General features: G+C 31.9%; 3 protein-coding genes across 7 annotated transcripts; 2 read left to right on the forward strand and 1 right to left on the reverse strand.

Annotated features, from left to right (window-relative positions):
* The first annotated feature begins 1,893 nt into the window (after positions 1–1,893).
* On the forward strand, positions 1,894–6,666 carry LOC111308354 (serine carboxypeptidase-like 18). Its single transcript, XM_022906676.2, has 14 exons — positions 1,894–2,173; positions 2,276–2,412; positions 3,498–3,574; positions 3,698–3,820; positions 3,924–4,026; positions 4,372–4,409; positions 4,526–4,627; positions 4,705–4,791; positions 4,876–5,028; positions 5,142–5,213; positions 5,285–5,412; positions 6,006–6,119; positions 6,259–6,313; positions 6,414–6,666. Exons 1-14 carry the CDS (start codon positions 2,022–2,024, stop codon positions 6,495–6,497), a joined length of 1,425 nt encoding a protein of 474 aa, XP_022762411.2. The 5' UTR covers positions 1,894–2,021; the 3' UTR covers positions 6,498–6,666.
* A 151-nt stretch (positions 6,667–6,817) lies between these two features.
* On the reverse strand, positions 6,818–7,447 carry LOC149519942 (uncharacterized). The gene has a single exon (XM_089748228.1). It carries the CDS (start codon positions 7,305–7,307, stop codon positions 6,924–6,926), a length of 384 nt encoding a protein of 127 aa, XP_089604354.1. The 5' UTR covers positions 7,308–7,447; the 3' UTR covers positions 6,818–6,923.
* A 1,595-nt stretch (positions 7,448–9,042) lies between these two features.
* On the forward strand, positions 9,043–13,066 carry LOC111309095 (uncharacterized). Of its 5 annotated transcripts, none has more exons than XR_002692345.2 (5): positions 9,043–9,929; positions 10,173–10,311; positions 10,396–11,559; positions 12,159–12,655; positions 12,938–13,066. XR_002692345.2 is itself a non-coding variant. In XM_022907944.2 (4 exons), exons 1-4 carry the CDS (start codon positions 9,073–9,075, stop codon positions 12,522–12,524), a joined length of 2,526 nt encoding a protein of 841 aa, XP_022763679.2. In that variant the 5' UTR covers positions 9,043–9,072; the 3' UTR covers positions 12,525–12,704. The 5 variants fall into 5 exon arrangements, 2 of the variants coding, with proteins under 2 accessions (XP_022763679.2, XP_022763680.2); XR_016330236.1 differs by having other exon boundaries at positions 10,399–11,559; XR_002692344.2 differs by having other exon boundaries at positions 12,803–13,055.
* Positions 13,067–16,568: the final 3,502 nt, after the last annotated feature.

Here is a 16,568-nt window from a genome sequence, read left to right on the forward strand (position 1 = left end):
GGACATTGTCAACTATTAATAGTTTAGAATATGGTGCATTTTATATTGGATAAAAAATTTTAATTATTGATAAATAAAATTAATTTTTATATTAATTTTATTCATATTTTAAATAATTATATTTGATCAAAAATAATTATCATATGATAAATGATTATAATTATTTAAATATAAATAGAGTATTATTTATAAAGATCATATTATATAAAAGATTATAACTATCTTCATTAGAGGTGCATATTTTATTTTTTACATAATTATTAGTAAGAAGATTGACCGAATAAGATAAACATGTTAACAATTAATTTAATTAGTCTGTAAAGTCAAACGATATGTAAAATATTGATTACATTACATAAGTTTATGCATATACTAAAATTAACTTCACAATTAGGTTTAATAAATTGTATTATATTTATTTGAAAAATAAATGCTTATAGAGATTGGGATGAAAAATAGCTGAAAACATAAAGGAAAAAGACATGAATTAATTTACTATTAAAAAAATTATCACTTGTTATTAAATAACGAATTAATTGAGTTTTAATAGAATGATCGATTGTTTAATTGTCATGTCTTGCTTATATATAGAATAAGCAAATTGTCTCATAGTTTCTATAAAAACAATTGAAAATAGGTAAAGAAACTTATCATGAAAAATTAAATGTAAGTAGAGAATATATGTAGAAAATAAGATTTAACTGTCAGATTAATTTTATTTTTAAATCATCGTACTAAAATTAAGATAATAAATTGAGTTAAATTATTTATATGATTCTATTTTTGTTGATCATTTATAAATTAAAAAATTAATTTTATTATTTATCCAAATATATCTCACAAAAGTGATGTGGAAGCCCTCGAGATAGAGGAGTTTATATAATGATTTTTAGGATGGGGTTTACGTTGCCTTGAGCCTGTCGAAAAATACTGACAGCATGTGTTCTTTATGTTTTTTTAATATGCATTTAAAATTCTCAAGATTTAAATTTTAATTATTAAAATTAAAAGTTTTATGGACTATTGACAACAATATTAAACTTAACCGGTTCCATTTACCCTTGAGAAAGTGTAGCACCGAAGATCTAACTTTTCCAAGTCCTAAGCTCCAAAGCCAAAAAGAAGGCATTCAAATTGCTAAGGTCAAAATAAAACAAAAATATGATGATGCGAGAGTCCCCCACGTATGTCTTATTACGGTATTTACTTCGACCGATGGGTCAAAAGGTCAATCAGAATTATTAAACTTCTTCTTCACAAGGGGAAGTAAATTTTTTCTATCATACGAGAAAAGATTTAGAAAATTTATTTGAGCGAAAGATTGTGAAATTTTTTTATTAAAATTAAAATTAAAAGTTTAAATTAACATATTAAAAGATTTTGCTATTAAGTGTACAAAATTTAAAATATTATAATATATTTTTAAGGTAAATGTTTTTATTAAAAATTTTGACCGGAGTCCTTTTTCTTTTTCCTCAGAATTTATGTTCTCAATCCAAATACGGCAGGGGTAGCCTCCAGACAGAGAGAGAGAAGAAGAAAAAAAAGAAAACAGGTTTCATAATTTAGGTAATATTAGTTAGGAATGTTTGGCTCAAATGGTAAAAAGCGTAGTTCTCTCTCAATTGTTTGAGAATACTGATTCAAAAAAGTGAATTTCAGTTGTGTTCAAGCATCAATGTGATTCCCCCTCAAAGACAGTAACGCAAAATATCTTTTGTCCTGGGCCTCACTTTGCAAGGCTAATTGGCTATTAAGAGAAAGCATAAATTGATAACTGATTGACCAATCCAATTGACTGTAAGATCAAACAAGCCGCCCACACCCCAGTTCTAGTTTGGAATGGTGGTTGATGTTTGTAATGCCGACAACATATTCTCTTTCTGTCGTATGCCACATTTAACATGCACTATTTCACAACGAAATTCATCACTCTCAAATTCTGTTTAGCAAATTGGAACTTGGAAGGACTCTGAGTAAACGCTGCTTTTGCTTTGTTGCGTTAGGTCTCTAAAACTATCATGTTATCCAAGAACATAATAAGCTGCCAATTTCTTGTGCATTTGCTGCCGCTGCTGCTGTTACTTCTTTCCAAACATGCAGACTCAGCTGGCTCCATTGTTGAGACTCTACCAGGCTATCCTGGAAACCTGCCGTTCAAGCTAGAAACAGGGTGAGTGGCACTTTGCTATCGCTATCTGTAACATTTAGACTACAGTTATAATTCAAGAAATAACTGAAAATGTTATTGAACATTGTTGGTTTTCGATTTCAGGTACATTAGAGTGAATGAATCCGAGCTGTTCTATCTGTTCGTGGAATCGGAAGGAAAGCCTAGACAGGATCCCCTTATGCTTTATTTGAATGGTGGGCCTGGCTGTTCCGCTTTAACTGGATTCTTTTTCCAAACAGGTTTGTCGGTTTGTCTTTCTTCGCTTCCTTTTGATGAAACTGGAAATATTGTGGATAAGTTTAGCTGAATTAATCACTTTACAATAACATTTCTCTACTCGTGCCTTCTTCATTCTCAGTTATCAACTACCTTTTAATCTATTTTCTTGGATCAAGGTAGGTTCTGTCATTTTTTTTTCTTTCATCGATGAAAGGACATTTCATGTCAAATTTTTAACAGAAGGTAAGTGCGCATTGCACGCTACGATGTTATAATTATCTGAAGAAGCTGCAAATTAAAAGAGACATAACCCCCACATAAAAGGAGAAACAAATCTCTGACACTTAAAATAGTTGATGTTCATGAACGCGTGCTTAAAAACTTTGACCTTTTAAATGGGCCTTTCTTTTAAGGACAATGGAGAAAGGAAGCAAGTCACGTGGAACATGATCTACCTCGTGATGACTTACTTGACTGTTAGATAGAAAATCAAACAGAAACTAAGTTCAGATACTGACATTGTCTCCACAATTTTTTCAGTCACTATGTTTTTTTTTTTCTTTTTTTTTTCTAATTTTAAATTTCAGTAAGGCCATTTCACATTTTGTCGATCTACTGCTTTTTGAAATTGATGATCGGCTGGTTTGACTTCCGCTCACCTCTATTGGGCTGGGTGTGAGTGGGTTTTCGAAACAGTAGTGGAGAGGACATAAATTATAGGCGTAAGAGTTTGGACTTTAAACGGCCTTTTGAGAGAGTAAAATGACTAAGTTCATCCCCTGGCCAAATTATATGGGCAAGAAAAGACTAGATACCTCAAAAACCCAATTACCAAATGCGCGTCATAGTTCCCAACTTGTTTTCTAGATATTATCATTCTACAATTCTCTCTCTTTCTGGCTCCAAGATTAGAGATTAAGAACCTAATAGAAGTAAATGGCAATTACAAAATAAAGAAAGCAGAATTTTGGAATTTCTTTTAGTTTTACTCATGGTTGATTGTTGATAGCTTGTTTTTAATTCTCTCTCTTTTTTGATGGAAATTGATGGTTGATGCCTTCACGACCTTGTTTTGCTTCATTGTTTTTTTTTTTTCTCTTTGAAGGTCCACTATCCTTCAATACAACTGACTACTCCGGGGGCTTGCCAACTTTACTGCTTTACCCACACACATGGACAAAGGTGAAGATTGCATGCAATATTTTTGTTCTTGATTTTCCAAGTTTATTCTGGACACTAGAGGCTTCAATATCACTAACTCTAAGATTTTGGTCCTGTCACTGCGTGATGGTGATGAATATACAGAGTGCTAGTATAATATTTGTAGATGAACCAGTTGGAACTGGATTCTCCTACTCCCAAAACTCTGAAGATTACTATATATCAGATACAGGATCAGCTCACCAACTTCACTTGTTTATCAGAAAGGTGAAGTGAAAATTTAGGCTTATTTGTCATGGAGGTGATCAAAATGTGTGTAATAGCCATTTTTTTCCTTTTCAAGTCTAATCGTTTGTGATACTCAACGCAGTGGCTGAAGGAATATCCAAAATTTATCAATAACCCGTTCTTCATTGCTAGTGATTCATACTCTGGCATAATTGCACCAATTGTGGCACAAGAAATTTTTGATGGTAAGTTATGTGCATTTCTGGACTCTAATTTTTCATCCAAGTAAAGTAAGAAGCAGTTGTACCTGTTAGCATTAAAATCACCTTTGATGGCGAAGCAAATGGCAAAATTAAAATAAACATAACAACGGTCACTTTTATTTTTCATTTTCTTACATATTCATGTAATATTTCAAATATAAAAACAAACTGACAAAAAATTGAATATACTTTGTCATGGCAGGTATTCATTTCTAGTACTTTGTCATCTGAGCAACATAAGATAAAAAGTGAATCCAATATTGTAATGCTTTTTAGTCTTTTGCATGAATCATGGAGCTCAACTTGTGATTAATCATGTCAATGCAGGTAATGAAGGTGGACTGTATCCATATATAAATCTATTAGTAAGGATCCAGATCAATTCAATCAATTCAGTCCAATTGGTTTTCCAAATTTACGGTAAACGAATTTATTACAGATTGTCAAATTCCAGTAAGTGATGATCTTTGAATGAAATCAGGGAATCGTCAGTGGATCCCCACATACAGATTCAAAGCTCGAAGATAACTCGAAAATACCCTTTGCTTGTGATATGGCCCTCATACCTGATAGCCTTTATGAGGTAATAGCAGAACTGAATAGTTGAATCTGTTTCTGTTATCAACTTTGATTAGTAATGATCAAGATTCTCCTTTCCAGGCAGTGAAAAGGGACTGCAATGGGAATTATATAGATGTGGATGTCTCCAATACCGCATGTGTAGAAGATCTTCTTGCTATCAACAAGGTTTGGCTGACTACAATTGGTTAATTTATCATGAGTTTTCATGGCGGAGAGGATATTAATAATGCTATCTATTTAAACTTGTAGTGTGTAGACGATATTAATAACCAAGATATACTCCTGCCCAAATGTGATCTTGCATTACCTTATTCAAATGATGAACAACTCCGAAGATCTCTCAGAGAAGCATCAAGAAAACTTCCCATTCCAAACTCAAAAACTCAGGATTACTTTTGCAAGGTTTCAGACTGACTCCTCGTGTTTTGCACACGTGCTTGACCCTGCTAATTGCATATATTGCTGGTATGAATAGTTAGAAGTATGGATCTTACCAAATAGTTTTCTGTCTGCAGAATTTTGAGTACATACTGTCTTACATATGGGCCAACAATGAGACTGTTCAAGAAGATCTTCATGTTCGAAAGGTACGTAAATTTTATTGCGATGACATACAGAATTTATGGACTCATTTTCTTTTCCTTTTAATGGTGAGCAGGGAACTGTGAAACAATGGTATCGATGTAACCTTACCTTGGCACATGAGACCTACATTTACAGCGTTGCCAGTGCAATAGACTATCAAAGAAATCTAACAGAGAGAAGCATGAAAGTTCTACTTTACAGGTGACATTCCACAAATTTGACTCATCATTTCTTCTTATATTACTATTGAAATCAAATTATTGATATTCCAATATGTGAACCCATAAATGGTTATATTTCCCGGATATATAATTGCACCAAGTAACGCACTATATCATGTCTCGTACATTACCTGATGAAAGTTGCATTAACACAATGGTGGTATAAGCACTATCATTTGCTTCTAGTATTAGATGGACCAACAGCGTGATGATAGTGTAAGTCACTATCATATCTTTAATGAAAAGGGAACTTTTGATTTTCCTATAAACATAAATCTTAGGTTTGATGCACTACACGCCAATCTACAGAGATTAGTACTATGCAAAATTTTTGATAGAAAAAGAGTGGGTTTTTGGGCATTCATGCTCCCAAAAAGTTTCTTTGCTAAACTAGAAATTAGACTGTGGAAATGTAACGGTTTTTGAATACTTGATTTTCTTCTAAACCGGTAAATCAATTTAAGGTTTCAACTTTATACTTGCAAGTACAATTTATTTTATTTCCACAAATTTTGTTTGTATATGTTTTATCATGTAAATTTATATATTTTCTTACGTTTTCTTATCCTGCAGTGGTGATCATGATATGGTTGTTCCACATATTTCTACTGAAGAATGGATAAGCACGCTCAAGTTGACCTTAGACATCGATTGGCGACCGTGGTTTGTTAATGGTCAAGTTGCAGGGTGAGATTGTAAACTTCCCCATATCTTCAAAAGTTTTTTGTTTTTGTTTTTGTTTTGTTTTGTTTTATTATTTGAAATAATTTTAAATCAAGTAAAAATGCAGTATTTATTTCCTTATTTTGCCTTACAATCTATGCAGGTACACGATGAAATATAGTAAAAATAGATATGAATTGACTTATGCTACTTTGAAGGTAAAGAAATTAATCACAAAATTCTCTATTTTTTTTCTCTGCTGGTTAGCAGGAATGAAACTAAATAAAAAGTTAACCATTTTTCATGTCGCCTGTACAGGGAGCAGGTCATTCTCCAACCGAGTACAAAGGTAAGGAATGTTACAACATGTTTGAAAGGTGGATCCATCGATATCCTTTGTAATCAATAACTATTTTAGCATTTGGCACAGACTTAATCTGATGCTGCAGTAGCACTGCACCGTTTATATAGCTAAATAAGCCATTTTTTGCTATGTTGATTTGTGAGAAATGTTCTTTAGAACAGGAATATATGTTTTAAAGTTATAATGTTGTCTCCTTTCATATGTAAATTTAAGTATCAGCTCATAACTCAAATTTAAAAAAGTAAGAAAAACATAGAATAACTAAGATAAGCAAGAAATATAATGTATATAAATCCACATATAGGAACATATCTCAAAGTACAATAAATAGGAACTGCCATTTGCACACAGTAATAAAGCAGCATCAAATGAAACAAAGACAAAAAGGTATACTCATTTTGAATAAGAGAACAAACAATACGAGTGATCCGTGATCTATCAGGCAACTGAATTGAAGGGACGTTTCAAGGGCTGGTTTTTGCAGGTGGTGGGGAGAAGAATGGGATGGATGGAATCGTGGTTGGGATTGTGGGCATTGAGGGCATGCTAGGCAGTGGAGGCAGGGTGACCTTTGGGACAGTAGGTAAGGTTGGAATGGTGGGCATGCTAGGAAGTGGAGGCAGGGAGCCAGGCTTGGGCAGAGATGGTAGTGTAGTTGGCAATGTGGGAATTGTTGGCTGCGGGAGATTTGGCAAAGAAGGCAATGGTGGGAGCGTAGCTCTAGGCAAAGTTGGCAATGGAGGCAAAGGTGGCAACTGAAGAAGGTGTCGAGCCGTCAGACCAACATTGATACTCGAAAGTGTCAAAGCCATGAAGAAAGCCAAGATAAAGCTATTGAAAGAGGTCATTTTTTAATATATTTCCTAACAACAATCAAGAGTGTTCTTTTTTCTAATAGCGGAAAGGAGTTTTCCTACGTTTTGAGTGAAGAAAAACAAGGGCAAGTGTTTGGGTTTATATAACCTGGAATCAGGGGACTTGGCGTATGATCAGGTTGGTGAGTTGATGCTCCAGTTTGGTTGGGAAAATGTAGATATCCCTTTTGAACTTTTGTTTAATTAGCTCACCTTCTCAATAGATCTTGCAATAATAAATTATCAAATATTATATATAGTTGTGGTTGGCCAAATAGAGGCCGGTCAAATGGTTTAGGGTGGTAAAACTTGTTGAGTCCTAAATTATAATTGGTGGTGGGTTATGTAACTCCATCTGCCCAAACAAGATCAGCCATATTAGCATTGTGCGGTGACTGCGGTTGGAAAGTGATATCTACAGTGCGATATCCATTTTTCATGTTTGGTTGTAATGGATGCACTACTCGTTTCTCATACTCCGTTCGGCAGATGAATAAGCTTTAGTTGGTTTACCATATGGTAGCTTGCGGTATGCTTTATAATATTATCATGGTAAATGTAATTATCAAAGTAATTTTATTATCAAAATGATTTTATCAATTTTTTATTTGAAATCACTTTAGTATTATTAAAAATAAAATATTATTTTATTTAAAATAATGAAAATAATTATATATATTATAATAATTATACAAGTTAATGATTTTAATGTTATTTAAAAATAATAATTTATAAAATATTAGTAATATTTTATTTATTTTATAGTAAATATAACTGAATTAATAAATATATTTTTTGATAGATAAATTAATTTATATATATAAATTATGTAAGACAACATTTTAATTAGAAAATAAAAGTAATCAAACTAAGTTTATAATTAAAAAAATAAAAAAATTATTGTATATATAAAACAGTAAAATAATATAAAATATAAAATTAATTTTGAACTTGTTATATTACATATTAGTTTAAAAATATAAAAATTATAATATAAAATAATTATAATTTTATAAAAAAATAAAATTTTCATTCACATATTAAATGAATAATACTGATTATTATAAAATTTACATATCATTTCATTTTAATTATACAATTTTTTTACTTTTTTAGATATAAATTAAATCATTTCATTTTGATTTAAATTTTATAAAATTTTATCTTTTTATCTATACGAAAAAAACACAAAATGTAATAATTGCATCAAACATATATAAATTATAAAAAAATATACAAAATTAAATTAATTTTACACAAATATAAATAAATTACTTCTCGTGTGTATATATATATATATGTATATATATAATTTTTCATGATCTTGTGATCTATCTCAAATGATTTACCAGCTTCAAATCTCAAATGATTTACTACTTTATTCATCTCCTTCAGAAATTAAATTCCAACAAACTATAATTTAAACAATCGAAAAATTTATCTTCTCTAATTTTTTTTAGATTTTTTCTCTTTTATAAGAAATATAATTATCTCCAAACAAGATTTTTTTAAAAATTGATTTGTTTTATACCAACAATATATAAATATCTCCAAACAAGACATTTTTTTTAATTATGATTTGCCAAGACAAAATTTTTAAATTCAAGTAAGATTTTGTTAGATTGACCAAATAAAATTTCTTTGCTTTGTAAGGCGCTAAACAGTAAAGGCCCACTTGTAGCGCAAGGCTCCATTAGATATTTGTAAATCATCCGATCATATTATTTCCGCCACCGCAGACCGCTGCTAACGAACCGCAATGGCTAGTCTCACTGCCACTCAGCCATTAACCTTGGATTCTCTCCCTCTCGTGGACCTAACTACCCTAACCCAATCCGAGCTCCTTTCCCTCTCCCTTTGTTCCCCAACCGCTTTCGACCTTCACCGCTCCGACAACATCATAATCCCTTCCATTGACCGTTCCAGCTTCAATGAATCCGCCGGCTCCCGTCGCCAGACATTCTCTCGTCCTTCCCCAAACAACCACCATTCCTCCCATCACCATCCTCTCCGGCACCGTCTCCCCGGCCTCCTCCTTTCCCCAAAACGACCCCCTCCTTTCCCTCCTCTCCACGACCCCGAAGCCCTAGAAAACCGATCCATAATCTCCTCCCTCAAAGTCTCCCTCAAATCCCACCCCGAATTCCACCACCTGGACTTTACTTCCCCTCCTTCTTCTCCGAGGGACGCAATGGTAAGTTATGGGATGAGGGATACCATGGTAAATTTCGAGATTGAAGATGCCATGATCAGTCTTGGGAAGAGAAAGCGAGGATGGAAGCCCAACGTGCAGTCTGGGAATTCGGGGGAAGAGAGAGAGAAGGGTTTAGAGATTGTGAACAAAAACGGGGTCGCCGTCGATATGGCGGCACTGGGTGGTTTGGAGGATCCTTATGGGGAGGAATTGAAAAGGAGGACTGAGGGCATGTCGGGTAATGAGGAGGCTTTGCTAGGGTTTATGAGAGATTTGGGTGGGCAATGGTGCAGTAGGAGAAGGAAGAGAAGGATTGTTGATGCTAGCATTTTCGGAGGCGTGTTGCCGATAGGCTGGAAGCTTTTGTTGGGGTTAAAGAGGAGGGAAGGTCGCGCTTCAGTTTATTGCCGAAGATATATAAGGTGATTTCTTGTTCATTTCTTTGAATAACCTTATAATTTACATGCGAATGGAATGTAAACAAAACAAAATTTTACAGTATTTTTGTTTAGTGGGTTTAGATTGTAATTAATCGAAGACACTTAATCTTGATTTTCGAGGCTCTGTGGGCTATCAAACGATACTGTCATGAGTAATTAGAGATACTGATCATTAATAAACTTCAATTTATCCCCTATGCATCATCATTTTTTTTTCTTTTTCAGTCCTGGTGGACGGCAATTTGTATCATGTAAAGAAGTCTCTGCATACCTGCAATCCTACTTTGAACTTCATGATGCACCGCTGACAATGGATAAAGGTGGTGACATTGCTCAGCATGCTTATCAAATGGCTTCTGAAAATGTAAGTGAAGTTTGCCTTAACATCCATTTAACTCATGAAAGAAAAAGAAATACTTAACATTGTTCAATAATACTCATGCAATAGCAGGAAATTGCTATCCACAAAGAGGATGATCAAAGGCGGTCTGCTGAACGGGAGAAGGAAGTCAACTTACTGGGTATGGATAACCTGGCGGAAGTTCAAATACATGATCTTTTTGAATGTCATAAATGCAACATGACATTTGATGAAAAGGATGCATATTTACAGCACCTTTTATCATTTCATCAGAGGACTACAAGGAGGTATAGACTTGGTTCTTCTGTTGGAGATGGTGTGATACTTAGAGACGGAAAATTTGAATGTCAATTTTGTCATAAAGTATTTCATGAACGGCGTCGGTACAATGGTCATGTAGGGATCCATGTTAGGAACTTTGTGAGGGGAATTGAAGATTCACCTGGTTTACTGACTGTTCCGAGGAGAACTGAGGTTCCAACTAAGCAAGAGTTGCCTGTTAGGATCTCTAAAATGGATGCTTTAATTGAAATTGCTCAGAATTCTATTCTTGAAACTACTGCTGCTGTACCTAGATATGAACTCAATGATGGATCAAGTCCTGATAAATTGAATGCAGTTTCTAATCCAGAAATTCCTGCTTCTACTTCTGATCATGAAATGAATTCCGATTTGCCTTTAAGTGAATCAGGAACAGAGGATGAGACGACTAATAGAACAATGAATCAAGATTTATGTCAACAAACTGGTGAGCCTATGGTCATTGATGAAAAGACAACGAAGATTGATGAAGCTAGCAATGTTGTGAACGTGGATGCTCTTTTTGATTTTAAAATTTCTGCATCTTTGGATGAGCAAAGTGGTACTATATCTGAAACTTTAGTTCAAAGTGTTAGTTTAACATTTCATGCTGATGAACTTGAAAAGTCTTGCATTGAGCAGCGAAGAGGTTCTGAAAGCAACTTACTTGTTCTCTCCACTGATCTGGGTGTCTGTGATGTTGAGAATAATGTCAATTCAGTTGGTGCTGGCTCAAAGGAGCATCCTAAACCTGGAGAAGTGGATAACAATAAGAATGCTGAGTTACTTACTGGTTTAGAAAATAGTTGTGGGCCAGCTAAAGATGTTGCACCAGAGACTATACGTCAAACATCTGAACAAAATGTACTTCTGGGTGAAGTGTCTGAATCATCAATGTCCCAATTGCAACCATTAAAGGGTGCATCGGCATTAAATGCTATCTCAAATAAGGTATAAGGCCTGTTCTGTTTTTTTTACTGCTTTATCAGTACAATGTGTTGTAAAGACTTTGAGATTGTTGTGATGCTCACTAGAGCTCTCATGACTTTCCATTTGTACGTAGCTATCATTCATTTTTTTTTTTGGAGTGAAATTTACTCAATCTGGTAGTATTGTTGCCGTTGATAAGCTTTCCTCATTGGTTGCTTAAATTGGTTGATCTGGTTCATTAAAACTATTAGTTGTTTCCTCATTGCTTTTTTATGAGTATTTTCCATGTTTACTTGAAAAAATAAAAACTCAAACAAATTTTTACATCTCTGGAATGGAAATAAGGTTATAAACTATTTAGTTTTTTTTTTGGATTTCCCCTTGTGCATAAAATAAGATTGTGAAATGTGACTTATTAATTGTTTATTGTTATGAATTTTACCTATTGATGGTTTTACATATATGCTAAATCGTTTGCCCATAGTAATCTACCACTATTGGAGTTTTAAATTTCATAGATTTCTTACAGATGTTAGATCATCTATCCCTCTGGGAGAAATGATTTACTGAAATTATTTCACTGAAGAAATTAGTTTAATGTTCTCTATGTGTAACAACAGGGAGAAGATGGTTTCTGCAGCATTGATCAGAGGCATGACAATGTAACAAGAATTGATGAGCTGAGGTTGGATGATATAGAGCCGATAAAATTCAGCTTTGGGGGTGTAAAAGTATCTCCCTCATTGCCAGAGGTTCCAATGGATTTGGGTAATAATCCAGATATAGGAGGTGCTTACAGTTCCTCGAATCAGTTTGAATCAGAAATCTTGTTAAATATGGCTGGTAAGCATCAACTTGCAACTGTTTGCGTGTGGTGTGGAACAGAGTTCAACCAGGAGGCTGTTGATTCTGAAATACAATCAGATTCGGTTGGTTATATGTGTCCGACCTGCAAGGCCAAATTTCTAGGTAACTCACTCCATTAGACAGTGGTCTAGCTATACCCTTTATGTTGTATAAAAGAAAAGAAAAACATAAACCGTGGTTCAGCTATGAATGATCACCACCTCCAATCAGGCCATATATGAGCTACGGAGCAAGAATTACTTGAAGTGATGTAACTTCTATTATATTTATATTAGCCTATTGCTGAGTCATCTTTGTTATGTTTTTTCCCAGTTATTGTGTCTGTATGGTTTATTGCTGCTTGGATATATCTTCTTAGTCATTGGTCTATCTTAAAATATTATTGTCTTCTATGCAGGATTTATAAAAGTGCTTAGGCTATGAGAATTATAGTACCTTATAAACTAAAATGTTAGTCATTTAGAAGTAGAGATAAGGGCTTATAGTTTGTTACAGAATAATGAATCTGTTCAAACACCGGATTTATATGTAGGTTACATGGAATCCACGTATCTGGTTTTTCATGATATTGGGTTCAAGAAAACTAGGGGTTTCGCCGTTTTAGGTATGTAATCGGATTGAATTGAAGATAGGATATCATGTTCTGGCCCAAAAAAAAAAAAAAAAGTGGGGGTGGGGGGGGGGGGGGGTGGGATATCATGGGCTGCCTAATGGAGTGTCTGGAAGGCTGGCAGCGGAGAAAAAAAGTTGCAGAAATTGCATCTACAACGATCGAACAAATCAATCAACACTCTACCATATCATCCATCCATGCCACAATAAGCAACGCAGTTAGGACCACTAGACGTCTTGTCAATCAATTTGTGGACCAGAATAAAAAACGAAAGGTACATTTTGAATATCTTTGAATAAGGAATAATTCAGTTTTTTTTCTTTTTCTTTTTCTTTTTCTTGTTACTTTTGGATAACGTTTTTGAAAACTATAAGAGCACTAAAAAAATGGAAAGTTATAAAATGAAATGAAATCGAAACATTTAACCGCATCAAAATCATGATGGAAATCCTCAGGTGGGAAAAGCATACTAGTCACTAGCACGATCTAAAGTGTTCTCAGACTGAGAGAAACTTCTATTTATGAACCTTCTTTTTCTTTTTGTGGGGAGAAAGAATTCCGACTTTCATACAAAAAAGAAAAGTGAAAAGAATTTGAAGCAGTGACTATTCTATTTCTGGATTCCTAATGGGGAATCTCTTAAATGGATGAACATTGTCCATTAACATGACGTAAAGTGCATTTATACTTAATTAGCTCAGCATGGAAGTTGAATATTATATTCTGTATCATTAAAAATCATATATATCCTCCAAATAGATGTGTCCGTAGCCGGTTGGGATCGGAGTTTTAAGGTATCAACATTTTACATGTTTATCTAAGTTAAAAAATTAGAGCCTCAAATTCTACGTATCCCGCTTAGATTTTTAAATAGTACAATTCACACTTGATTAGATTTTTTTTTTCAAAAAAAATTAAAAACTAAAATATGAGTTTTTTTTTTTTGTCTTTAATATTTTTTTATTGTTTTTTATTAAGCTTCGAAATATGGATAATTTATCGTTTTTTTTTTATTTACACTATAATATCATATATTTATCTTTTATATAAAATAAATTATATATAAATGTAAAAATAATATATTTGATAAAACGGATGAGACTAGATGAAACCCCTGCTTTGAATGTTAGAATTAATGTTTAATGAAAATTTTTTTTCCTAAATTTGTCTTACGAACTTAATATTTTTGTCAAAATTAAATATAAAAATCCGCGTCAAGGATAATAATCCTATTATTAATGAAAATGTCAAATGTGTATTTCTTTTTGAGAAGTTAAAACCTAAGATTGGGATTCTTGCAACCGCCTCCATGTGTATCTTTTTAGGTAAGGTTTCCTATTACTTCTATATGGCTCATGTCTAAGATGAAGCAAGAATCAAATAAAGCAGGAGTAAAGCAGAAGCGTTAATCTCATTTCTCTGTCTAGCACCAGCATCAACGCCTGGCATTTGGGTTCCTTTTTGTTCTCAAATCTCACCGTGATATCATTTGGATGACATTTTTTCGTGAGATTAATTTCATCATTTCTTTGGTTGGAGATTTGATATTCTAGAATGCGGTGGAGAAACACAACTTTCCGGTAGAATTTTCGAATAATAATGCTCGTGTTATTCTTTATTATTATTTTTTAAAGTATTCTAACATAATTTTTTTTAAATTTAAATTTTTTTTATAAAAAAATTATCAAATACATTGATAATATTTTTTTAAAACTCCACAAGTTAAATTAAAAGGATGTTATATAGTTCTTATGGTATATTTAAAAAATAAAAAATAAAAATGGGAATGTGTCAATCTCTTAACATTACTCTTGGAATAAAAAATTTACATTAATTGTATATTAAATATTAATTCTTTTTTTATTTTGTTATATATTTTATATTTATGTTTAAGATTAATTTATCTAAATATCACTTGTAATTGTAATAGGTACTATATTTTAAATATTAAATATTTTGAAGTATTTTTATAATTTTAATATTTATAATTTTAATTATTATTTTAATATAAATAATATGTATAAAATTTTTAAAATTTTAGTTGATATAAAAATAATTAAACTGAGTTTTAATTAATTATTAACTCGTAAAATTTAAATATATATTTAAGATTTTATTATGTACAAATTTTAATATAATTAATTTAATAGTTATTTTCTTCCCATTATAATTTATCTCACCATTTACTTAAAAATGCATATTTTCATTACTGATTTTAATTTTATCATTACATTAACTAATCTCACTATTATTGTTATTTTTAATTTCACTAAAATCATTCTCACTGTGAACTTTTAGTTAAAGAATTTGAAAGGAATTCGCATATGATTCTTGCTCTATATTCTATTTGTGGTAAAAGAATAAAGTAATGCATAGTGGCCGAAAGGTTATATAAACACATCACTAAATGTTATTCATTGAATCCATCATGGTTGTCCCATTTGGTCATATATGCTTATTGAGAGTGTAAATTCAAGCAACTAATTGGGTTTAATTTCTAGAATAATTAAGCTGGGAAATTGAGTATTTGGAACATGAAATCTCCAACATAGGGGATGTAGCTGTCCTGTAGGCTTCTATCTCAACTATTTATATATACATATACATACATACTTATAGTTAAGGAATGTAATTAGGTAAAATCCTTTTGCCATCAAGCTTATAATATAGTTAATATAAATCTAACATATTTTAAATCTATATTGAAGTATGGATTTATATTTAGTGTATTATCAGTGTACACATGTTATACATTATTATTGAATCACAAAATAATATCTTATAAAATATTAATTTTAAATATAATTTTAAGATTAAATATATTTATATTTAAAGATTTTAAAATTTTAAAATTAATTTTTTTATAAAGTATCATTGATTCATCAACAGTATATAATAAATATCCATTGAAAATGCATAAAATATATATAAACTCTAAAGTATTCTGTTAAAAAAATATAAATCATACAAATTAAAATTAGCTTTCATATTTAGATTTGGAATTCTAAAATGGCTAAAACAATAATATTCTTTTGCGCGTGAAATACTAAGAAAAAGTTAGAAGCAAGGAATTACCCTTGCTTTTTTTTTTTTTTTTGGGTACTTTAAGTTATCGAAATTTAAAATCTAATCACTGGAGCTAAATTCCATTTAAACAAACTTCAAATAATAAAAGTTTCCTCTCCCGATGAGACAGAGTTTGGCTGCTTAGCCAAATTCAAGCTTGTAAACTCAAAAAGGGGTGATATGAAAATTAAAATTGTTAATAGTTTAAAATGTGGTGCATCCCATATTTGATAGAAAAATTTAATTATTGATGAATAAAATTAAATTTTGTATTAATTTTATTTGTATTTTAAATAATTATATTTGAACAAAAATAATTATTATATAACCAATGGTCATAACTATTTGAATATAAATAGATTGTTATTCATAAATGTCATGATTATACAAAATGTCATAACCATTTGAATAGAAGTTTATGTATGTTCATTCATTATAAATAGATATTTCAGTATAATCATTTTCACTACTTCTGCTTGGAGAG

This window comes from Durio zibethinus, chromosome 2 (assembly GCF_047325235.1).
Source record: "Durio zibethinus cultivar Kanyao isolate XHJ-2024 chromosome 2, ASM4732523v1, whole genome shotgun sequence".
NCBI classification, from domain to species: Eukaryota; Viridiplantae; Streptophyta; class Magnoliopsida; order Malvales; family Malvaceae; genus Durio; species Durio zibethinus.